Genomic DNA, 26,505 nt, shown 5'->3' with positions numbered 1-26,505 from the left:
CTGGCACACGGATATAATCTTACCTTTCTCTTCTAATTAATGAGACCTATCAAATTAAAATAAAGGATACTGATATTATATAGGAAGACACTTGAGTCTATTCTCAGGGAGGACATTGTTAAAAAAATACAACGGTTCAGGGCGCATGGGTGGCTCACTCAGTTGGTTAAGCGGCTAACTTCTGCTCAGGTCATGATCTCGCGGTTGGTGGGTTTGAGCCCTGCATCAGTCTCTGTGCTGACAGCTCAGAGCCTGGGGCCTGCTTCAGATTCTGCATTTCCCTCACTCTGCCCCTCCCCTGCTCACACTGTCTCTCTCTCTCAAAAATAAATAAAAATTAAAAAATAAAAGTTAATCACTAGAAACAACAGAAAAGAAGGATTAAATGATACGTAAGACAAATACCTTAGGCATCCCCCATGGCATCTCACACACACTACACATTTAAGGAGGCACATCTGACCATTTAAATAACGATTATGTCATTTTTTTGTAAAACTTGCAATTCAATCTGAATTTATTCTGAAAAATACAACATGCAGAATTATAAAATATGCAAAGTACCTTTTAGAGAATAACTATTGGTGCAAAATAAAATATGACTTTGGGTTTTTTTAATGTTCATTTTTAATGTTTGAGAGAGACAGACAGTGCAAGCAGGGGAGGGGCAGAGAAAGAGAGAGACACAGAATCTGAAGGAGGCTCCAGGCTCTGAGCTGTCAGCACAGAGCCCGATGTAGGGTTCCAACCATGAACTGTGAGATCATGACCTGAGCCGAAGTTGGACACTTAACCAACTGAGCCACCCAGGTGCCCTGAAAATATGAGTTTTAATAATAAAAATATAGAGCATAAAATGTACCGTAAAACCATCTAGTTCTAAGAGGCAGTGTAGCAAAGTAATTAAAAGTGCAGATTGGAGCCACTGGATCTGGGGACACCCTGGCCTGCCATCTCCTAGCTCTATGACCTTTCACAAGTTCCTGGAGCTTTCTTGATCTCATTTTCCTCCTGTGTTAAAATGTACATAATGTCAGTATCTGCCTCACTGGAGGTTGTGAAGATTAGATTGATCTATCTATCTAATCTATCTATCTAGGACTTCAGTGTATGGCACATAGTAACCATCTGATATTTTTCCCAGTCTTTTTTTTCCCTCTGCTCTTACCATCTTCCTAAATGTCACATTAAAACAAAACAAGACAGGGGCGCCTGGGTGGCTCAGTCGGTTAAGCGGCCGACTTCGGCTCAGGTCAAGATCTCGCGGTCCGTGAGTTCGTCCGTGAGTTCGAGCCCCGCGTCGGGCTCTGGGCTGGTGGCTCAGAGCCTGGAGCCTGCTTCCGATTCTGTGTCTCCCGCTCTCTCTGACCCTCTCCCGTTCATGCTCTGTCTCTCTCTGTCTCAAAAACAAATAAACGTTAAAAAAAAAAATTAAAAAAAAAAAAAAAAACAAGACAAAATTCACAAGCATGGTCCCACAAGAATAATAGTTTCCTGAGTGGAACTTCTACACGGTAATTTCCATAGGTTTTAGCAGAAATCATTTGGGTCTAAAACTCAACTCTAAGGTAAAGATCATCTTATCACAGTAGGCCAACTTCTCTGAAATATGAACAATTGGCTTCTTGAAGTCCATTCAGATGTATTAATTCATCTGTTATTGCTGAAGGAAGTTTTAGGAAGTAGTTCATTTTTTTTCCCCCTGAGCAATTAGAAATTTCTGTAAATGACAAAAAATGTTACGAAAAGTATCAGTTCCAAAAGTTCCCTCATTTCCTTTCTGTGTCTTTAAAAATGAGTCTGGAATAATAAAAGGATATCGGTCATTTTTAAAGAAATTCTCTTTTCCTGTGACAAACTTTACTGCTTTTTGTAGATATTAAATAACTCACCTGAATTAGCTAAATTTCAAAACCAGCCAGAAGCTAGGAAGCTGAACTAATGGAACTAAGTAATCTCACGGGAAATTATCTGGTTCACTCAGGGCTCTATTAGCAACGTGGATCAAAATGTGGCCAGCACCATTTTAAGGAGTGCTTTTAATTTTGTATGTAGGTAGGTAATTGAAAGACAGAAAAAAACTGACCTAGAAAATAAAGTATGTTTTACTATTATTCTCTTATTTCCCAAGACTTTGAATCAAAGAACACTGATGTCTATATGAACATTTTATTATTCCGAATATTATCCATTTACTATTCCAAATATTACTCCTTTAGATCAGGGTTCCTACTTTCTATAAAACACATGCCTTCTTTATGCAGTCTATTTTGCCAACTTTGCAGGCTGGGATAAATCTGAATTATTTGACTTTTTATCCTAAAATGTAATAAAAATCATAATTGAATTTCACCTTGATCTCATTGACTGTACGTGTCTTATCTACTTTGGCTTTATATGCTACTCTTCATTAATACGCTAATAAAATTAGAGCGTGTTTTATTTAGAAAATAATCTATGCCAGTGAAGATCTAAATATTCATCATGTGTAGAAATTGCTTACCAGTTTATCCCTAGACTTCACTGTAAATGAAGCCACATCTTCTCTGCTCTGGACTCCTAGAAATCGTCTTCTAACTCGCCTCCTGTTGCCCTGCTACGTCTGGCCTCCTCCCACCCACCAGTCCCCACCCCTTCCCACACAGCAGCCAGACAGATCTTTTAAACTTTCAAATGAGGTTACATTATTCCACGATTTCATACTCTTGCTACAGACTGAACATGTCCCCCCAACCCCAATTCACGTATCAAAGCTCCAAACCCCAATGTTTTGATTTTTGGAGGTGGGGTTTTGGGGAGGCAATTAGGTCATTAGGGTAGAGGCCCCATGAATGGGATGAACGTCCTTATAAGAAGAGACATGTGAGAGATGATCTCTCTTTGTGTCAGGTGAGCACACAGCGAGAAGCAACATCTGCAAACCAGGAAGAGGGTCCACACCAGGCACCAAATTGGTCAGTACCTCAAACTTGGACTTCTCAGCCTCTAGAATCGTGAGAAGTAAATTTCTGTTGTTTAAATCACCCAGTACACAGTAACCTGTAATAGCAGTCCAAGAGGACCAAGACCGTCTCCAATGACTTCCTATGGTTCTTAGAATAAAATCTAATTTCCTGTGTCCCTACAAGGCCCCACATACATGAGCTGGATCTTGCCTGTTTCATCATCTCGTTCTCTCTTGTTTATTTTGCTCCGGCTATACTGGCCTTCAGATACCTTCTACGTCGAGCTTTTTCACTAGCCTGTCCTGTCTTCCTAGAACATTCTTACTCCAGATGTTCACAAGGCTGGCTCCTTCTTTTTTTTTAAGCCTAAAATCAAATGTCCTCTTTCTCAGAGAGACTTTCCTACCATTCAGTGTAAAATAACTCTCGGCAGACCACGAGTAACTATTTATTACAGAAAACTGTTTTATTTGCTCCAGAGTATTGTATCACAAATTGAGGTTTTCATATTTGCATTTTTTAAAACTGTGTTTTCTGTCTTCCCCAGCTGAAGGGCAAGTTTTTAATAAGTTACTATAAGGAGGACAAATTTAAACTGACTGGGCTTCAGTCAAATGTTTTCATTATGTTACAAGTTAATATCTTCAAAAGATTTGTGTTTTCTTTGGGGCGGGCACTTATACCAGATAGGGCCAAACTAGAAAATATAAACTAATCTAATGTATTTCTTCTTTATTTTGACACTCTAAAAATTTATTATTAATTTTTTTAATATAATGTATTGTCACGTTAGCTAACATACAGTGTATACACTATGCTCTTGGTTTGGGGGTAAATTCCTGTGATTCATTGCTTACATACAACACCCAGTTCTCATCCCAACAAGTGCCCTCCTTAATGCCCACCACCCATTTTCCCCTCTCCCTGCTGCCCCGCCCCAACCCTCAGTTTGCTCTTTGTATTTAAGAGTCTTTTATGGTTTGTCTCCCTCTCTGTTTGAAACTATTTTCCTCTTCCCTTCCCCCATGGTCTTCTGTTAAGTTTCCCAAGCTCCACATGTGAGTGAAAACATGATATCTGTCTTTCTCCGACTGACTTATTTTACTTAGCAAAATACCCTCCAGTTCCATCCATGTTGCTGCAAATGACAGGATTTCATTAGAGAAATCTTAATGTAGAGAACTGGTCACAAAGCTTATGGAAAAGGTGAGAAATCACCAAGGAAATCATGAAGTATTCTAGGAACATAGTCTCACTTCTAAAACTAGAGTCAAAGGGAGGTAGTAGGTAGTCACTGAAACTGAGTTGCTTAAAAGATGGAGTCTGGCAGCCACACTTAGTGGAGGGAGGGCTTGTCTGGGTCATAAATGGAATGCAGTTAGAAACTCAGCCTAGACAAAGGACATGAGAAAGGAGGGGAAGGGTAGAACAAGAGGAGGAGGAAGAGGAGGGAGAAAGGAGGAAGAGGGGGAGGAAAGGATACGGGGAGGAGAAAGGCCTGTCTAGTCTTCCTGCTCTCAGATCTTTGGCCAGTGCCTTCCACTGGCCAAACCCATGCAGGAAAGCAGAGAGCAAAGGAGCTTGGGAAGTGGAATTCTCTGGGATACAGAACAAAACACAGAAGGGCTAGGGATGCCTAGCGCTTAATACAATTACATAAAATTTGTGCGGACCAGAAAGCATCCTACCACAAACTACAATTTTAAATCTCTCTTAGGAGTGCCTTGCTATTTGTATTGCCTCCTAGGCTCTCTACTAAAAATCTTCACCTTAGGTATTTTCTTTGCCATATTCTTTCTAAAGGATTTATGTAATTAACTTAAGAAATAGTTTCAGGGGCACCTGAGTGGCTCAGTTGGTTAAGCATCCGACTTCGGCTGAGGTCGTGATCTCACAGTTTGTGAGTTTGAGCCCCGCGTCGGGCTCTGTGCTGACAGCTCAGAGCCTGGAGCCTGCTTCAGATTCTGTATCCCTCTCTGGTTCTGTCCCTCCCCCACTCACGTTCTGTCTCTCTGTCAAGAATAAATAAACATTAAAAAATGTTAAAAAAAAGTTTCAGACGAGCATAATTATACCATGTGCTTCAGAACCACATACCTATACATATATAAATATATAAATGTATATGTGTATACACAAACACACACACATATATATATACACACAAGATTTTCCAGACCAATAGTTGAGAAAGTGAGACTTATCCTTATGCTCATCAGCGACATAAGGATACATCATGAAAACAATTTCTCTTAGATTTCTGTTACACTTAGGACTTTTCAGTAGCAAGTAACAAAAAGAGAATTTTATTGGCTCAGACACAGTAGGATCCAGGATTTGAACAGAGCAAAAACCATTCCGTTTCTTCCTCTTTCTTCAGTCGGAGTCCTTCTCTGGATTAGCTTCTTTCTCAATATCTCTCCCCACGTTGGGAAAGATGGCCTCCAATAACCCAAATCCAGCCTACAACCTTGTGCCTCATAATACAGAAGAAAGACAAATCCTCCTATCACCTGCACCAACTATTGGAGAAGGCTATGCCTTGAGTCAGCTGTCGGGGTGGGAAAAGCAACCTACAATGATGGTCAACCCTATCAAAACAATTTGTAGTACAGGAGGGTGATTTCTCCACAAGAGGCAGATGTCAGGCTTTATAATTTCCCCTATTCTTCTCAGGAGACCTGTCTGAAGATTACCTGGAGCACAAAAGCATTGCTACACTTACCTGCCGCTCTCTGGTTAGAAAAAACGATAGTCACCAAGAGCAAGGTCTCAAAAATCAAGACTTGAGGGCAATGTTTCTTTTCAAAGTTTACATATTTATAGAAACATGGCTAAAAGCAATGGGTAATGGAAATAGCTGTCTTAGGATTTCACATATGAATTTGGTGGTGGGGGGGGTCTTTTAGTCTGTAGTACTAACTAGCTGGTGAACAGCTACAAGAAATAAGGATGCTCTTGGGGCGCCTGGGTGACTCAGTCGGTTAAGCGTCCGACTTCGGCTCAGGTCATGATCTCACAGTTCGTGAGTTCGAGCCCCGCGTCGGGCTCTGTGCTGACAGCTCAGAGCCTGGAGCCTGCTTCACATTCTGTGTCTCCCTCTCTCTCTCTGCCCCTTCCCTGCTCATGCTGTGTCTCTCTCTGTCTCAAAAGTAAGTAAACATTAAAAAAAAAAAAAAGAAATAAGGATGCTCTTTTTGAATAAAGAGCGTTTTAACATAAACAATAGACCAATCTACTGAGTTTTCATATATTGTATATAAAAACAATGAAAAAAAAATCCAAAATCCTCACAAGATCTTCATTTACTCACCTTCTGAAACTGTTAATAATGAATCTGTCTCTGTTGTTTTTTACTGGTTTCTCTTTAGGAAAATAGACATCCATGTAGAATCAGTACAAATTCTCTATATTTTTACTTGAAAAGCTCTCTTTTCTATCAACGGCAAGTTTTTGTATTGTAAAATTGGGGAAAATACTCTACTTCATGAGGTGAATGGAAGAATCAAAAAGGAGAGCGCACACAAAGTTTAAATACCCAGCCTGAAAGATAGGAATCACTTACCAAGTGCTATTGTTTACAAGGGACAATGTTTGAGATAAAGTCAATGATTCCAATTATATTTATTCAGACAACAGGTGGTTGTATAATTACAAAGCAATAACACCAGGTTCTGTGTTCTGATGTATAATCTTTCAATTAGAAATCAAGATTTCAAAATTGCTTCTGGCTGATTGAAAAGCTTGCTGATATTTCATATGATGAACTAAAAATGTAGCAACCTGCTTCTTCAAAGACATTTGTGTTTGAGGCAGATTCTTGTCTTAAATTAATCAAAAAGGGAGCAAGCCTACTGTTTTTAGGGTAAGCTGACGTATGCTGAAGATCTTAAATGTCTTTGCCTTTACCTTGTTTGGGGAAGAAAATTCTTTTTAGCATTATCCCTCCCATCACAGTTCTTCATTTTCCCTATCTAAATTGTTAGTAGAGGACTCATGCACAATATGCCCATACTCTTTTATCTCTAGATGATCTTTTAAATAGCATGCACCATAATTGAGTTCAGGTGGCAGCCATGAATGAGATAAATCTTGAATGAGATTAAGATGAATGACAGGACTGCTTGCCAGAGTCCCACTGTCCCAGAAAGAAACGAGAGATTAATGGAATCAGCATTGGTGTTGTGTGATTTAACAAGAAAAAATGTTTAAACACATTCTATGAATATTTCAGTGAAACAGAAATCTCTCCCTTCCTTCTGTACCTTTAATATCCCCATATTCCTGGGATCAACCATGTAGAACCAGAACCGAACAGTACACACTCCGAGGCTTGCTGGAAAGTACTGGGAAGTAGTGATTCTTGCTGTGTAGCCTTCTTTGGGGCCAGATGAGTTGACATACAGGAAGTGTTGGCCACTACCTTGAAACAGATGAATGCAACACTATCAGTACAATGATATGTGTTATAGCATGAGGAAGAATATATTTAAACCATGTGCAAATTTCACCCCCCCCACACACACAATTAAACACAACTAATTTTCTTTCTGTGGAGTCATATATCAATAGGGTTCAATTCTTTTGGACCAAAAAAGAAGAAAAAGAAAGTCACTACGATTATATGATTCACAAAATTCACCTCAATAGGTGACTCTTGAATTAAGTGATCAGATATTTCTGTTGACTCTGAAGGTCTATTCCTTTTCTTCTAATTTGCTCAAACCTGTCAGTTTCAAGTAAGTAAAATATTTTGTATGCTGTGAGTAGAGCAGGGACACAGGGTATTAGAGGCTGATTGGTACTGTATCTCATTTTCAGTTGCTCTGATTCCCACACTGATCAGAATAGTAGTGAATGTAATGGAGTACCAGTAAAAAACATATATATATATATAATTCTAAAAGTGACCATACTATTTTTTTCTGAGCGATAACTTCTATTCTCCTCAACTGCATCAGTATGTGAAAGATCTCTTCATTTAAACACCAATGGATCTTTTTTCCTACAGACATCATTGTCATAATTCATCATAGCTGCTATTCCCTTCATGGCTTTTACTATGAAAGAATGAAAAAAAAAATATATATATATATAAACCTTTATATAACCTATATATAAATATATATATTTATATATAAACCTTTTCTTAGGTTAAATATTTGTAGCTTTAAATCAAAGCTATTAAAATATTTTCTAATTAAACGTATTCCTTTTTTCCTGTGACATTTTAGTATTGTTACTGAGATACGTGGTTTCAAACCATGAATTGTGAGTTAATAGTAAAAGAGGCTTCTTTTATGAAGCTTTCCTATTTAAGAGCTGGTTGTCAGGTAAATTTAGTACCCTCTGAGGAATCAGTATGTTAGTTACCTTTATCTGCCCCAACACTGAATTCTTCAATGGAAGGAACACTCATGCATTACACCCTTGAATAGAGTTAAAAATAGAAGTAGCCAGAGTGAATTGCAAAGGAGAGTTAGGTGACCACATTCGCACCAACTGATGCCATGAGTTTCTGCCTGTTCATGTTCATAGAGAACATTACTTCACCATATGGATTGTTGGTAAATACAAATATGTGGCAAATGAGACAGCCTGGATGTAGTCCTTATACAGCCTAAATAGAGATGAAAGTCTTAAGGGATTGCTTGATCTTGCGCCCATTAAAAAAAAGTAATAATAATGGGCTTTATGTTTTTGAGCAGTTTTAAGCTTAAAGGAAGTTGAAAGGAATCACAGAGTTCTCTATACTCCCTCCTCCTCCTCCTCCCCCCTACCACATGTAATTCACCTATTATTAACACCTTGCATTAGTGCAGTACATTTGTTACAGTTAATGAATGAGCCAACATTGATGCATAATTATTAAGTAAAGTCCATAGTTTACATTAGGGTCCATTCTTTCCCTTGTGTATTCCACGGACTTTGACAAATTTATAATGACATGCATCCACCATTACAGTATTGTCCAGGATAGTTTCTCTGCTCTAAAATCCCCTGTGTTTCACCTCTTCATCTTTTCCTCCCTCTCTCCCCACCAAACACCTGGCAACTGATCTTTCAAGTATATCCATTGTTTCATCTTTTTATTCTGCCATATAGTTGGAATTATACAGTATGTAGCCTTTACAGTTAGCTTCTTTCACTTAGCAATATGCATCTAAAGTTTTTCCATATCTTCTTGTGGCTTGCTAGCTCATTTCTTTTTATCACAGACTGAATAATACTCCTTTGTATAGATATACCACTGTTTATTCATTCACCTATGAAGAACATCTTGGTTTCTTCTAAGCTTTAGCAATGATGAATAAAGCTCTGAGAGCCACGGTGTGCACATTTCTGTGTAAACATAAGTTTTCAATTCGTTTGTGTATATAATAAGGAGCACAAGTATTGGATCTGATAGTAAGAGTATGTTTAGTTCTGTAAAACACTGCCAACTTGTCTTCCAAAGTTGGCTGTACCATTCTGCACTCCCATGAACAATGAAGGAGAGTCCTCATTCCCCTTTATCCTCATCATCATTTGGTGTTGTCCGTGTTCTGGATTGCAGCTACTGTAATAGGTATGCACTGGTATCTCATTTTCATTTCAACTTGCATTTTCCTGATAACATCTTGTCACCATTTTTGTTCTTATACTTCTCTGCCACTTGTATATGTTCTTCAATAAGGTATGTGCTCAGATCTTTAGTCTATGCTTTATTGGGGTTGTTTTTTTATTGTTATGTTTAAGCATTCTTTTTATATTTTGGGCACAGTGCTTTCTCAGATATGTGTTTGCAAATTTTCTCCCAGTTGCTGTCTCATCTTTTATTTTTCTTAACAGTGTCTTATACAGACCAGAAGTTTTCATTTATTTTTTTTCTAATTTTGAGAGAGAGAGAAAGAGTGCATGTGAGCAGGGGAAAGGGGTGGAGGGAGTGAGAGAAAGAATCCTAAGGAGGCTCCATGCTCCTTGCAGAGCCTGACATAAGGCTTGATCCCACGACTCTGGGATCATGACCTAAGCCAAAATCAAGAGTTGGATGTTCAACTGACTGAGTCACCCAGGTGCCCCTACAAATTTTACTTTTAATGAAGTCCAATTCACAAACTCTTTTTCATTCACAACTGTGGTAATGCATCTGAAAAATCATCACCAAACCCAAAGACACCTAAATGTTCTTCAATTTTGTCTTTTAGGAGTTTTATAGTTTTACATTTTACTTTTAGGTTTATAATCCACCTTGGTTAATTTTCATGAAAATTTTAAGTTCTGTGTCAAGATTTTTTTTTTTTTTTTTGGCATATGGATGTTCGGTTGTTTCAACACCATTTGTTGAAAAGACAATACTTTCTCTATTGAATTACCTTTGTTCCTTTGTCAAATATCAAATGATCCTATTTGTGTAGGTCTATTTCTGAGCTCTCTGTTCCATACCTTTTATCTATTTGTCTATCATTTTGCTAATATCACGCTGTCTTGATTACTATAGCCTTATGGTAAGTCTTGAAATAAGGTATTATAACTCCTCCAGCTTTGTTTTTTAACTCCAATAGTGTGTTGGTTATTTTGGGTCTTTTGTCTCTCCATGTAAACTTTGAAGTAAGTTTATTGATATCCACAAAATTGTGTGCTAGAGTTTTGATTGGAATTACATTATATGTATACATCAAATCAGGAAGAATTGATATCTTCAAAATATCCATTCTTCCTATCCATGAACATGGAATGCATTCCTATTTATTTAGATATTCTTGGTGAGTGAAACCATATGGTATTTGTCTTTCTTTGATTGACTTACTTTGCTTAGCATAATATATTCTAGCTCCATCCATGTCATTGAAAATGGCAAGATTTCATTCTTTTTGATGGCTGAGTAATATCCCATTCTGTGTGTGTGTGTGTGTGTGTGTGTGTGTGTACACACATACCACATCTTCCTTATCCATTCATGAATTGATGGACATCTGGGCTCTCTCCATAGTTTGGTTTTGTTGATATTGCTGCTGCTGTAAACACTCGGGTGCAGGTACCCCTTTGAATCTGTATTTTGTATCCCCTGGGCAAATACCTAATAGTGCAATTGCTGGATCATAGCATAGTTCTATTTTAGTTTTTTGAGGAACCTCCCTACCTCCAGAATGGTTGCACCAGTTTTCATTCCCACCAACAGTGCAAGAGGGTTCCCCTTTCTCTACATCCTGGCCAAAACCTATTGTTTCTTGTGTTCTTAATTTTAGCCAATCTGACAGGTGTGTGGTGATATCTCATTGTGGTTTTGATTTGTATTTCCCTGATGATGAATTATGTTGAGCGTGTTTTCATGTTCCTCTTAGCCATCTGGATGTCTTCTTTGGAAAAATGTCTGTTCATATCTTCTGCACATTTCTTAACTGGGTTGTTTATTTTTTGGTTGTTGAGTTTGACAAGTTCTTTATAGATTTTGGATACTAACCATTTATTAGAGATGTCATTTGCAAATATCTTCTCCCATTCCATAGGCTGCCTTTTAGTTTTGTTGATTGTTTCCTTTGCTGTACAGAAGCTTTTTATCTTGATGAAGTCTCAATAGTTCATTTTTTGCTTTTGTTTCCCTTGCCTTCGGTGTCGTGTCTAGTAAGAAGTTGCTGCAGCTGAGGTCAAAGAGGCTGTTGCCTGTGTTCTCCTCTAGGATTTTGATTGTTTTCTGTCTCACTTTTAGGTCTTTCATCCATTTTGAATTTATTTTTGCGTATGGTGTTAAGAAAGTGGTCCAGTTTCATTCTTCTGCATGTTGCCATCCAGTATTCTCAACACCAATGGCTGAAGAGTGTCTCTTTTCCATTGGATATTCTTTTCTGCTTTTTGATGAAAATGAGTTGACCATATAGTTGTAGGTTCATTTCTGGACTTTCTATTCTGTTCCATTGATCTATGTGTCTGTTTTTGTGCCAGTACCATACTGCCTTGCTGACTACACAATTGAAATATATTTAAAATGTACATGATGATTTGATACACGTACACACTGTGAAAGGATTCCCACAACTGAGTTAATTCACACATCCATCCATCACCAAACATATTTATTGTGTGTGTGTGTGTGTGTGTGTGTGTGTGTGAATACTTAAGATATACTCTCGCAGCAAATTTCAAATATATAATATGGTATTATCAATGATAGTCACCATAAAAATATGGAATATATATATCATGAATTCATGTGTCATCTTTATGTAGGGACCATGCTAATATTCTCTGTTTCATTTAAATTTTACTCTGCTGCAGAAGCAAGCACTGAAGATATTCTTTATCAAGTTAAGCGCGTTCACCTTAATTCTTAGTTTACTGAGGTATTTTATCACAAATGAATGTTGGATTTGGTCAAATGCTTTTTTCTTCATTTATTGATATGACCATTACATTTTTCTGCTTTACTCTGTTGATGTAATGGATTAAACTAATTGCATTTCAAATATTAAACCAGGCTGACATACTTGGAATAATTCCCACTTGGTTGTGCTGCACATATTTGTTTTCATTAGATTCGATTTGCTAATATTTTGTGGAGAATTTTTGCATCTGTGTTAATGAGAGATATTAATTTTTAGTTCTCCTTTCTCGTAAGGCCTTTGTTTTTGATTTGAAATGCTGGTCTTATAGAATAAGGACAGAAATGTTCCCTTTGTTTGTATTTTCCGGAATATATATAGGTGGTATAATTTCTTCTTTAAATGTTTGGGAGAATTCACCAGTGAATCCATTTAAGTCTAGTGCTTTCTGATTTGGAAGATTTTTAATTATGTATGCAATTCTTTATTAGATACAGGGTTGCATCAGATTATCTATTTCTCATGTGAATTTGGTAGATTGTGTCTTTGAAGGAATTCATCTACTTAGATTATCAGATTTGTGGGCATACAGTTGTACATAATATTTCTCTATTATCCTTTTAGTGCCCATGGGTAGGTAATGATGGTTTACCTTTTATTTCTGATAATTACAAATTTTTTTAAATTTATTTTTTAGTTTGTATGGCAAGAAGCTCTTCAATTTTATTAATCTTTTCAAATAACTAGCTTTTGGCTTTGATTTTCTCTATGATTTTATGTTATTTTATTTTATTTTATTTTATTTTATTTTAAAGTTCAAGATTTAATTTAAATTCTAGTTAGTTAACATATAGTGCAATATTAGTTTCAGGAGTAGGATTTAGTGATTCATCACTTACATATAACACCAAGTGCTCATCACAAGTGCCCTCCTTAATACTCATCACCCATTTAATCTATCCTCTCACTCACCTCCACACCTGTACCCCTCAGTTTGTCCTCTATAGTTAGCAATCTATTCTATGGTTTGCCTCTCTCTCTTTTTCCCCCTGTGCTCATCTCTTTCATTTCTTAAATTCTACTTGGGTGAATCATATGATATTTGTCTTTCTCTGAGTTATTTTGCTTAGCATAATACACTCTAGCTCCATCCACATCATTGCAAATGGCAAGATTTCATTCTTTTCATGGCTGAGTAATATTGTTATATATATGTAAATGTATGTATATACACACACAACTTCTTTATCCATTCAACAGTTGATGGACATTTGAACTCCTCCCGTATTTGACTACTGTTCATAATTCTGCTATAAACATCACGGTGCATGTGCCCCTTCGAATCAATATTTTTGTTCCTTTGGATAAATACCTAGTAGTACAATTTCTGGATCATAGGGTAGTTCTATTTGTAACTGAGGAACCTCCATACTGTTTTCCAGAGTGGCAGCACCAGTTTGCATGTCCACTAACAGTTTAAGAGGGCTCTCCTTTCTCCACATCCTTGAAGAACAACTGTTGTTTCCTGTGCTGTTAATTCTAGTCAATCTGACAGGTATGAGGTGGTATCACATTGTAATTTTGATTTGTATTTCCCTGATAATGAGTGATGTGGAGCATTTTTTATGTGTCTGCTAGCCATCTGGATGTCTTCTTTGGAAAAATGTCTATTCATATCTTCTGCTCATTTCTTAACTGGATTATTTTGTGATTTCCTGATTTCAGCTTTATTAATTTCTACTTTAATTTTTATTACTTCTTTTCTTCTGCTTATTTCGGATTTAAATTACTCTTATTTTCCTAGTTTCCTAAGTACAGATTACTGATTTTTATATCTTTCTTCTAATATATGCATTCAATGCTAAAAATTTCCCTCTATACACCACTTTCACTGGATCCCACACATTTGTATAAGTTGTATTTGCTTTTTTATTTAATTCAAAATATTTCAAAATTTCTCTTGAGATGTTTTTCTTTGACTCATGTTATTTAGAAGGCTACTTGTTTAACCTTCAAGTATCATGGAATTTTCCAGTTATATTTCTGTTATTGATTTCTACCTTAATTCCAGTGTGGTCTGAGAGCACACATTTAGGATTTAAGTTTGTTAAGTGTGTTTTATGGCCCAAATGTGGTCTATCTTGGTGAATGTTTCATGTGAACTTGAGTAGAATGTATATTCTGCTATTGTTGGATGAAGTATTCTATAGATGCCAAAAATATCCGGTTGATTGATGGTGTGGTTCAGTTTAACTATGTCCTTACTGATTTCTGCTTGGTAGCCCATTTACTGACAGAGGGGTGTTTAAGTCTCCATCTATAATAGTGGAGTCATCTATTTCTCCTTGCAGTGCTATTAGGTTTTTTTTGTGTGTATTTTGAAGGTCTGATGTCACGTGCTTACACCATGAAGGGTGTTTGGTCTTCTTAGAGTAATGACCTTTTTATCATTTTGTAATCCCCACCTTTATCCCTGATAATTCTCCTTCCTCTGAAGTCTTCTTTGTCTGAAATTAACGTGGCCACTGCTACTTTCTCTTTATTAATGTTGACATACTACACCTTTTTCCATTCTTTCATTTTTTCCCCCATTCTTCACCTTTAATTTACCTATGTATTTATACTGCAAGTGGATTTCCTACTGATGATGATATGTGGTTCTTTAGTTTTGTTTTGGCTTCATCTTCTCTGTCTCAGTCTTTTAACTGGTGAATATAGATCAGCAACATTTAAGCTGATTATTGAGATAGTTGGAATTAACATTTACCTTATTTGTTTATTATTTGCGAATCACTGCTATTGTTCTGTTGTTGTTGTTGTTCACTCTTTTTTGGTCTTCTCTGAATTTAATTGAGCATATGATTTCATTTTTTATCATCTCTTATTCATACCAATTGTTTATAACCTTTTAAACTTTTTCTAGTAGTTGAGAGTGGGTTTGCAATATACATTACAATTAACCCAAGTTCTCTTTAAAATATCACTATGCCACTTCATGAACAGTACAAGAAACAACAGAATTTCCCAGTAATCTCTCCCATCTCTTAAACATTATTGGGTATTTCTTCCCTGAGGTCAGTTAGGTGCTGGTAAAATAGCTTCTCTTGAAGGCAGGCTTTGTTATGAAGTGCAGAATGCTCTGGGAAATTTTCAGAATGGCTATTCTTCCCCTCCACTTTCTGAAAGTAGAAAGGACTTTCCTCTTATCCTCACTGTGAGAAACTAATAAGACTCCTGAAATCAAAACTGAGAAAAGTGTGGGGGCTCCCTAACACTGAATCCCCCTGGACTATCTCTCCAACTTATCCACATTGAGACTGCAGCAATCCATTGGTTACAGCTTAGGATTTCTTGCCCCATACTGACTCCTGTAGAGGTTTCTGTTCATGGGTGCCTCTTCCAGTAAGTTGTGATTTTCTGTTTCCACCTTCTCATCTCCAAGCTGGGGATTGTGGTTTGCCTTGAGACCTCAATTTTCTAATAAATCTAAAAAAAGTTGTTGATTTTAGTTCATTCAGCTTTTTTATTATTTTTTCTTATTAGGAAGAAGGGAATAATGACTTCCAAACTCCTTAAATGCCAGACTGGACACTGGAAGAAACTTGCATCTATTTTTTTTTTTTTAAGTTCCTTACTGAAAATATTTTCTTCACTTAGAACGCTTCATAAAGTCTGGAAAAATAAAAAAAAATCAAGAAAAATAACCAAGGAACATGACATGTGAATTATTGCTGCAAGATTTTCCTCAATATAAAATAGTGGTGGAAACAAGTTGAAAATTTTCCTGGCTTGCATGAGTGAACTGTTTTCTATCCTCACTGTTTTATGAAACACATGTACTAACAAATAATGGATTAGGAAAATTGTACACAATTTTTAGTGCAGCCACAGAAAGGTATTCTTTCCTATTTCTTTCCAAAGATGTCATATGTTTGTTTTCTTATTTGGAAAATGAAAACATACACATGGCATGCACAGCCTAGATACACCTAGACTCTGTCTGTCAAATCTACTAAAAACTATGGCTTATTCATTAAGAACATCCATTCTTTAAATCTACGCTATCTTTGATTAAATAAGAACATCTAAATGTTCCCTCATTTTATTGCCTTTTACACCCTTAAGGATTCCCAATGCATCTGGACTACAATATCAGACAAATTTTACAACATTATCCTGAATAAGGATAATACAGAATAGCCCAACTAGCTCAATTATAACTTTACTTATATAGTTAAAGCATATCATGGAATCTACTCATCCTATTTTGGGTATGAAGAAATAGCCCTGACCTAATTCCAAATAAGGCAAATTACCTTTAAGTATGTTTGTATAAAACTGCATTTCATAGCTCAGCTCTTAATTAGTATGACATACATAATGAGAACTAATATACTTCTATCTCAAAAGCAAATCATGTATAACTCAGACTTTAAATATATATCTTTCCATGCTTTACTGCTAACCTGATGTTGAAAATCAAATAGAGCAATGGAAAAAGAAATGATTGTGTTCATGGGCACAAATTTAATATGTTTTAAAAATTAGGAATTCTGGTTTAAAACCTTGTATTTTGGTAAATTTCTTCCTTTAATTGCATAAATGCATTAACCTTTCACTAACTCAGATGTCTCTTTTGAATAATTTTAATCATGTGATATTTATTTTTAAAAGGTAGGTTTTACGTTTGCATGGCAACCCGAATGCAGTCTACCCGAATTCTCCATCCTTTGTCACTGCCTATGGGCTCCTCATGTAACTCTGGTCCCAGCATCCTCAGGGTCTCAGTAATTTTTTCATGGCACCCCAGGTGGGAAGCAATATTTTGGTTTTGTTTATTAAGTAAGTAAGTCCAAACGACTTAATACTTGTTAATATTCTAACAACACTGCAGGCATTTGAAAGACTAATACACACAGATTGAAAAAAAAAAAATCATTCCTAAATAACTACAATCACTTGCCCCTGGAGAGTGTACTTATTAGGCATGGCCTGAACTCTCAATCCTTGAAATCAAAGTGAACATCACCACCTTTATTTCCCATCTCACTCTTATTTTCCCAAGTACTTACTTTTATCATAGTAACTACTGAAAACCAGCTTGGTAAAGATATGACGCCATTGAAAGGAATGTAGAACAATGTAATGTTTGCATTTAGGGCTGTATCATACATACGTACTTAATGTAAAAAAAAAAAAGTAAATTCACTGGGGATGATAATAATCCATCCATTCACTGCAGTATATTTATTTCAGCACAAGACAAACAGTGTTATGTAAGACTCAGCATCAAAGGCAGCAATTCCGATTATTAGTTAGGGGACTCTGGGTGAGTTTTCAAAGTCTACTCCACCTAGCCTCGTCTAATTTGCATATTCAATTTGGTCTAATAAAATCCTGCAGTCAAACACAAAAATTACCAAAGTTAGTTCCTGGCTGATGTATTAATGCATGCAAATGTGAACTTTTATCCATCTTAAAATTTAAGAATACAAAACTATGCCTGGCAATTTAGAAGCAACCATTGCAAATATAGTCATTGTGGATTTTTAATTCTAGAACTCTAGCATATCCAAGCTTGGTTTTGTAAGGGGAATGGATGTGTTGCAATGCCGTATTTTTTCTTCAGAATCATAAAGGTGAAAAGTTGCTTAGCCTCTTGAAATTATTAATAGAAATATATGAATTATCCAGGAACTATGTACTGTATCACAAAGTTATAAAAGCTTACATTGAATTATATTTTCAGAAATAGACTCATTTTTTATCTAGCACACTCAGACTAGACCCACTTTCAAACATTTATAAACTTTCAGTTGCTCCATTGAGAGCCACCTATTTATATATGTAGCAAAATCCTTGGGGAAGGTCAATCTAGCTTCCCACACAAAGTTCCGAATTTGTTAAAGCAGATAATAAAACTTAAAAGTCTCAACTGCCACAACATATTTAGGATTTAATGGTAAATCATTGAACCACTTGACTTTATCTATATGTGACTCTGGAATGATCAACCACCTTCATTTCCTATACTAACTACATTTATTTTCCCCAATGCTTACTTTTCCCAACATTCATGAAATACACTTCTATGGAAGCAGAATTTTTTGATTGCTGGTTTGAGGCAGTTTTACAGCTTTCGGCTGGCCATTTTAAAAGTTACTTAATTCTGACATATTGTATCAGAAAGTGTTCACTTAGGTTTGTAAAACTGGAATTAAATACTGCCAGATGTAGTACTCTGGAATGTGGGCATTTATTATCCATGTCTGAATGTTAACCTCTCTCTACACTCAGCCTCCTGACATTTTCTTTACATTTCAGTGTAATATTTCAATTTTGCTTGTACAGGTTTTAGGATTACAAATTCTTAAGATTCCTAGTGTACAGATTTTATATGTCAGATCTTAATTAGTTAAAATCAGGCACTGGATGGAAATTTCTCATTAATATGCAATTTTTACCTTAAAAGCTGTAAAGAATTACACACATTTTAAAAAACTGGGGCCACTTAGTGTGAACTAGTGTAAATTCAGCATCACTTTGTTCGGAATACCATTGTTATTTGACGTTAGAGTGCCAAAATATATTAGCCACCTTCAGAATCTATCAGTGTGCTTCATGGCCATTCTTTCTCACTTTGGGGTTGGCATGCAGTAAAGACTCCAATTTGTCTTTTAGATGTTATTAGCTACAATCTTGAGTTTTTGAAAATGTTTCATCAGGTTATTATGTCATAAGGTAATAAATTTGACATTTCTTTTATAAAAAGACAGTTAATACCATATTTTTTTCAGCTCCAGTGCCCTCAGAAGAATCATACTCACTTGTACTAGGGTCACATCATAAAAGACAATTTCCCACTTCAAGTGATCTGAATTCACTTCCAGCTTTAAATTGTAGGCAATTTTAGTCTTTTTTTTCTTGCTCATAAAATAAAGCTGCCTAATGGTTTTTTAAAATGCGATGCAGTATGCCTCTCTTTCAAAACAGCAAATGCTCCCTTGTTCAGAGTTAGACTTACTTAGCTTGGTTCCAAATCCTCTATAATTTCTGCCTGTCCCTCAATCTACAACAGAGGGGATACAATGATTATCTGTTGAAATGCCCTCAATCTCTTTTCGTCTGCAAGTTTTAAAGGCTATGAAATGTAAACATGCTCAGAGAGAGAACAAAAATTTCCTTAAAGTTGTCAAAATGGCAACCACAGATACTGTGACTCTAGAGTCAAATGAAATTTTTTCATGGTATTTGATGAAAATGTCTTTCAATATATCATTTCGATTTGCTTTTTGAAAAGCTGTATAATGAATAGATTTGGCATTTCTTTATTTCTACCTTTTCTAACAGTTTATTTTTCAGGCATCACTCTCTGTTGAGAGTAATTATCACCTATTTAAAAAAAAATACTTTTCACAGGGATGTAGCATTTTAATACCATTCACCAAATTTTGGTTCTATAAACTGTCCCCTCTCAAGTAATCACTGATCTGATATAAAAATGAAGCTTATAGTTGAGACATGCCAAAATGGGATATATCCGTCTATGGTGAAAGCTTTTAATTTGCTCAGCAGCAAGAATACCTCAATCACATGAAGGTGCTATATGAATCGAATTAGTTGGCACTTCCTATAAGTCGAGGTAGAGACAAAGGATTCTGAATCTCTTAATGTTCATAATGAAAGAACCCTGAAGAACCTCTTTATATATCATCGTCTTGTCAAGATGCCTTTAGAAACGTGCATTTGCTTAATAGCATTTATGTAACTTGATTTTATTTGCCAAATTGAGATTAAAAAGAAAACTTGTTTCCTAGTCATGTAGGAAGGCAGAATTAATAAAGCATAATATAATCCCTTTAGGTAATTGAGAAATGGTATGAGTTTTGCCATTTTTCGATTTCACAGCCATTTTACCCGAAAGAGCATGAAAAGCATATGAGAACAGAGGAAGATTTATTTTCATTGAAACAGAAAACAGTACTGTCGGTTATTTTAATGAATATGTAATGAGCAGAAACTGTGGGCGGTGTTGTCCAATGGTTAAGCTTGCAGGCACTTTAGCTGAAGGTTTCCATTCAAATCCTGACTACACCGCTTATTAGGTATGTGACCTTAGGCAACCTATGCAAATTCTCTCAGACTGAGAAGCAAAAAGAGATTATTATAGTAAGTAGATACTTGACCTCATGGGGTTTATATGTGACACACTACATGTAAAGTGCTTAGGCCAAAGGTGCAAATTACTGCTACTCTCCTGGGGAATTCAGAAAATGGATATAAAGATGATTCTAGTAGTACAAGAAAGATAACCCATCACAAGTTATTGATTGAATAACTACTACAGAGAAGGCACCAAGTCCTGTATTTGGATGTTAAGGATATGGACAAGTTATCGCTGGGAAAATATGAAACACACCCGAAAGAATCTAACAACAACAAAAAAGCTAGCAGCAGGTAGTATTCAGAAGACAAATTCTGGGTCAGACTATCTGGGTTCAAATCCAAACTCTGATACTTGCAAGCTTTGTGACTTTGGGAAAATCACTGAATTCCCACTATGTCTCATATTCATCATCTATCAGGTAGGATGATAATAATAATAATAATTATAATTATAAAACAGCTCACTGGGTTTATTGTGAGCCTATAATACTAAATGTTGATGTAGGTTGTAAATGCCATGTAGTTCAACTGGTAAAAGATGGCTTAAATTGGGAGACTCAGAGTAGACTTTATAGAAAACATGTCATTTTATTAACATGTTAAAGAATATAATGGAGATTGTAATAGGCAAAGAAAACAGTTTAGAGTGGCAAAAGTTCATTCTTAAAAAAAAATGAGTAAGAGGATACTTCTGGTTTCCACTACAGTGGTTTCCACTGTAGCATGTAAGAAGCTTAGGCAGCACAGTCTCATCTTCACAACAACAAAAAAGCCAGACAAAATAAAAATTAAAAACTCTTCTTAGATCTAGCAGAGAATTAGAGTAGACATCACAGGGAAACCACTGGAGACAGAAAGGCAGATACAGAGAATCAGAATTTAGTGCAGCAAAACCACAGGAGCAGGAACCACTAATGGAGCCAGCCAGCCCTGGGTGAGGGAAACTTAACCTGTAATTAAGAAATTGCTGGAGGCTTATTGTGGAAAAGCTTGAGAGATAAGAACTCCCTGGGGATGAGTCTAAAGGGCATCTCCAAAGTGTTATCTCCAGAAGCCCTACCAGATTCCCACAGTGAAGACTGTAAAAATCCCCTCTGTTTCCTTCCCGTGGGGAGGGGAAAAGTAGCCATTTTGACATGTGCCTATTTTTCTTAAAGTGGTCTGCGGAGCACCTGGGTGGCTCAGTTGGTTAAGTGTCTGACTTCAGGTCATGATCTCATGGCTCATGAGATCAAGCCCCGCATCAGGCTGACAGCTCAGAGCCTGGAGCCTGCTTCAGATTCTGTGTCTCCCTCTCTCTGCCCCTCCTCCATTTTCTCTCTCCCTCAAGAATAAATAAACATTAAAAAAATATTTTTTTTAAATAAAAAAAAGGTCTAGACTTCCTATCTTACCTAAGAGGGCGGGAGAACTGGGAAACACGTGTGAAGGTCCCAATGAGAGAGCACAAGCTCACTGGAAGACTGAAAGAACATAGAATCCTGAAAGGCTTCCATTCCGATGACCTTTCCACTCACGGCCTCTAGTCTTTACCACCGCGTCAATAGGATCCTATATATTAGCAGGGGGCTGCAATGGAAATAACTCCATCTCTCAGGCCTTATTTTTTATTTTAATTAAGTTTATTTATTTATTTTGAGAAAGAGAGCAAGTGGTGTAGGAGCAGAAAGAGAGACGGGAGAGAGAGAATTCCAAGCAGGCTCTGCACTGTCAGCACAGAGCCCAATGCGGGGCTCGAACCCACAAACTCTGAGGTCATGACCTGAGCTGAAATCAAGAGTCCACCGGCTGCTTAACTTCCTGAGCCACGCTGGCACCCCTCTCTAGCCTTATTTAAGAAGAAGTTGCTAGGGAGGGGCACCTGGGTGGCTCAGTTGGTTGAGTATCTATCTGACTCTTGATTTTGGCTTAGGTCAAAATCCCAGGATTATAAGATCCTGTGTTGGGCTCCACACTGAGCATGGAGCCTGCTTAAGACTCTCTCTCTCTTGGGGTCACTGGGTGGCTCAGTCGGTTAAGCATCCAACTTAGGCTCAGGTCATGATCTTGCAGTTCATGAGTTAGATCCCTGGGTTGGGCTCTGTGCTGACAGCTCAGAGCCTGGAACCTGCTTCAGATTCTCTGTCTCCCTATCTCTCTGCCCCTCCCCCCCCCAAAAAAAAACATAAAAAAATTAAAAAAAGAAGATTCTCTCTCCCTCTGCCTCCCCCCACTGCTTGTGCATGCACACACACACACACTCTCTCTAAAATAAAGAAAAGAAAATAAAAAGAAATAAAAGTTGCTAGGGAAACCAAAACACAAGGGAGATGCCAGAGGAACCAGGATGTCAGAGGACGTTATACTTTCTGACTCCTGCAGTAATAGTGTAAACAGAATATAGTAAACATGACCTTACTTCCTTCAACAGAAAAATTCACAAAGTAGGCCTGTTTACCTTAGTTCCTTTTACCTGGCACATTGCATCCACTATCAACCACAAATTACAAGTCATGCTAAAACAATGATATGACTGAAAATTGACATTTATAACACCCAGAACATATCTGAGGAACAAGAACACAGAGTTTGTGGGAGAATACAAATCAGAAATTCAACTTGGGGAAGAACTTGGAAAGCCCTTAATGATGCCCTAAAAGTCAATGAAGGGCTTCTGATCATTTGCAGGATCAGGAGTCACCATTCAAGAGTATTAATTCTGCATCTATGTGAAGAGTGGCCTGGTTTAGGAGAGTATTTGCATTGGAGATGAGTTTCTTTGACATTTGCAATAGCCCAAGAGTGACTTAAGATGATAGAAGTGAAAATGCAGAGAAGTAAAAACATGTAAATTGAGAATAAAGAGGTGAATGAACGTGAAAATGAGGAAGAATTGTGTTAAACAATAACAATGTCAATCACAGAAATATTAGGAGCAGGAGGAGGCGATTCTTTCTTAAAGGAAGGTAAGTTTGAGTTTGGATATGGGACTTGGAGACGTCAGAAATTATCCAGCTGACAACTGAAAATGTGAGAGCCGAACATGGAAATAGAGACTAGAGGCAGGCAGAAATTTGCAAATTTTGAGCATGGAAAGAATAAAAACCCTGAGCCAGCAAAAAGTATAGGAAGAGGTATAAAAAGTAAAAGTCAGAATACGGGGTTAGACCCACATTTAGGTTTTGGAAGGAAGAAGAGAAAGCATCAAAGACATACGTAACATTAGGAAATACACATCACAGTCCACTGCAGGTGGAAACTTCAAGAAGGTGTGCTATATCAGTAATATAAAGTACAACATGAGAAGAATCAGGTCAGTATGGTTATAAAATCATGAAGTCTTCAAAGAAGCTAGGACATAAGCTCCATGAGACCTGGGACTATATTTGGTAAACACACCTCACTACAGTGTGAAGATCAGTGATCAAGAGGGGGTGGCCAATAATTATTTGCTGAGAAAATAATTTTTGTAGAAAACAGATTTTAGGCCACCAAAGATGTAAGTTGGTATAGAATATAAATCAATGTGTGGGGAAAGGCAATTTGAGATATGAGAAAAAAACCAAAAACAAAACAATAGTACTTTAAAGTGAAGTTAAGAGATTAGTTTTTTGGTTTTTTTTTTTTTTCAAGGTAAGAGAATTGTGATGCTTGAAAGCAAAAAGTATGATATGGTAATAGAGAGGCAGTTTGAGAACACTTAGAAAAAAAGGAGTTAATACAAAGAGAAAAGTTTTTGAGAAGATAGAAAGGAATAAGTTTAATGGTTCATTATTTTACTGAGAAATAAAGTCAATAAATAAATATGAATTTGGTAAATTCCTTTTAGAGAAACTATAATGCCCAGATACTTATAAAATGATGAAATAATGAACCTGAAAATTATGGAACAAGGTAGTATCATATTTGAGCAATAATGCCAAAACCATTATTTTTGGACGTGGAAATTGCTGATATCATAAGAAGACTGTGTCACTGTTTAATGGATGTACTCTGTTAATATACATAATGATATATTCTGAAGATAATATATTGGACTAAATTATTATAATTACACCACTTTGCTTTATAAGCAGCTTCCTCTTAAAGGAGCTTGGAAGCTGAATAGATCATCTTTGCAGGTCTTAGCTGGCAGAGTGTGAATTCATGAACAAGAGATTGCTCATCTTCAAAGATATCCAGAGACGTGTACTTTCCAGTATTTCCTTAGTCGAGGCTAGTGTTTTAGTCACTTTGTATACAAGAAAGTCTTCCCTATGTGTGTGTACTACAGAACAGGGCTGTCCAATAGAAACATACTGTGAGCCATATATGGAGTCTTTGAATTTTTAGTAGCCACATTTAAGAGAGTAAAAAGAGGGGCTCCTGGGTGGCTCAGTTGGTTAAACGTCTGACTTCAGCTCAGGTCATGATCTCAGTGTCCATGAGTTTGAGCCCCGCATGGGGCTCTGTGCTGACAGCTCAAAGCCTTGAGCCTGCTTTGGATTCTGTCTCCCTCTCTCTTGCCCCTCCCCCACTTGCACTCTGTCTCTCTCTTTCTCTGTCTCTCTCAGAACTAAATAAACATTAAAAAATTAAAAAAAATAAAAGAGTAAAAGAAATAGGTGACATTTTAGTAATATATTTTTTAACCCAATGTATCCAAAATGTGATTTCAATATATAATGAATATACACAAAATTATTGATATATTTTTATGTTGTTTTTTTGTACTACATCTTTGAAGTCCAATGTGTGTTTTACTTTTATAGCACATCTCAATTTGGACCAGCCACAGCTCAAGGGCTCAACAGTTTGTGTGGCTAGTGGCTATCATATTGGACAGTGTAGGCAATAGAAGAAAAGTCTTTTGAGTCAGAGAGTTTAATATTCAAGTCCCCCTGCTCAGTCACGCCCATGGACTTCATCAGCTTTTTAAATCTTTCTAAGAATTTATATCTTCCACATCACAATATTTTAAAAATATTAAATCAGACAACATGCCTATCTTCTTTTACACTGCCTGACTCTTAGGAGACATTTAACTGATTTTAATACCCTTTTTCTATATCCCTTTGAAATTTCTCCTCATTTTGTTTAAAAAAATTATTTTGCTTGGACTGGAATGAATGGATAAAAAGAGCAACTATTCAACACCCATTCAACCCTTTATAAAACTGAAAGCAGTAATGCAGGCCCCTTCATCCCAGTGGCTCCACATGAACATTCCTTTAATTTACCTGCCCTTCCCCCAAGCCCAAAACTCCTAAGCCACCCCCTCCCCCCCCACCCCCCGCCCCGGTCTCTGGCTCCTGATCGATTCTTCTTTTACCACTCTACTTTTTCCATTTTCTCCCCATGGCATTTATCAACTTCCAACAAATTATTGTATATTTAATATATATTATATAAATTAATTAACATATATTAATATAATATTAATATAATATCAATATAATATATTAATATAATATTAACATATCAATATAATATAATTAATATAATATTAATATATTAATACAATATAATTAATGTAATATAAATATATTAGTATAATTAATATATTTAATATAACACATTATAATATGATATAATTATATTAATTATAACACAATGTAATTAATTAATATAATTAATTAACATCTATTAATATAATTAATATATTAGTTGGTATTAATATGATTAATATATATTTAAGTATTATATATTAATATATATTATATAATTTATTTATAATGCTTGATATTGATTTTCTATCCCTCTGCTACAATGTTAGCCATGTGATGGCAGAGATCATTCTCTGATTTGACCTACATGTATTCTAAGTACCTCAAACAGTGGCTGACAAAAAATGGACTCAACGATTATTTGTTAAATGAATGAATGGGGGAAAAAAAGCCATTTTTTCACCATGCCAATGAATAGCATTTTGTTTTCCATTTAGTCACATGTATTTTTAAAGTGGTGGCTGAAGCATCACACAAATCACATTTCCTCTTAATACTCTTCTCAGACTTTAATGTGATTATTATTATTATGGTACATTAGTAATTAACTCCCCTTGGAGTATCCGAAAAACATCCAATTTTAAACAGAAATCTGTTCTGACTTGGTATCATAATAAAGTCCAATGTATT

General features: G+C 36.3%; 1 protein-coding gene and 1 non-coding gene across 2 annotated transcripts in view; both read right to left on the bottom strand.

The window, feature by feature from the left end:
* Positions 1 to 26,505, bottom strand: part of MALRD1 (MAM and LDL receptor class A domain containing 1) — a 778,752-nt gene that overhangs the window by 187,902 nt on the left and 564,345 nt on the right. Inside the window, exon 36 of the mRNA XM_042993660.1 lies at positions 7,211 to 7,368. Within this exon, the coding sequence (XP_042849594.1) occupies positions 7,211 to 7,368 (158 nt within the window). The remainder of the gene's footprint in view (positions 1 to 7,210; positions 7,369 to 26,505) is intronic.
* On the bottom strand, positions 12,104 to 12,206 carry LOC122240635. Its single transcript, XR_006220414.1, has one exon. It is a non-coding gene; the product is annotated as a U6 spliceosomal RNA (small nuclear RNA).

Source organism: Panthera tigris, chromosome B4, assembly GCF_018350195.1.
Source record: "Panthera tigris isolate Pti1 chromosome B4, P.tigris_Pti1_mat1.1, whole genome shotgun sequence".
In the NCBI taxonomy this organism is placed as follows: domain Eukaryota; kingdom Metazoa; phylum Chordata; class Mammalia; order Carnivora; family Felidae; genus Panthera; species Panthera tigris.
This window is presented reverse-complemented; position numbering and strand designations above follow the sequence as displayed.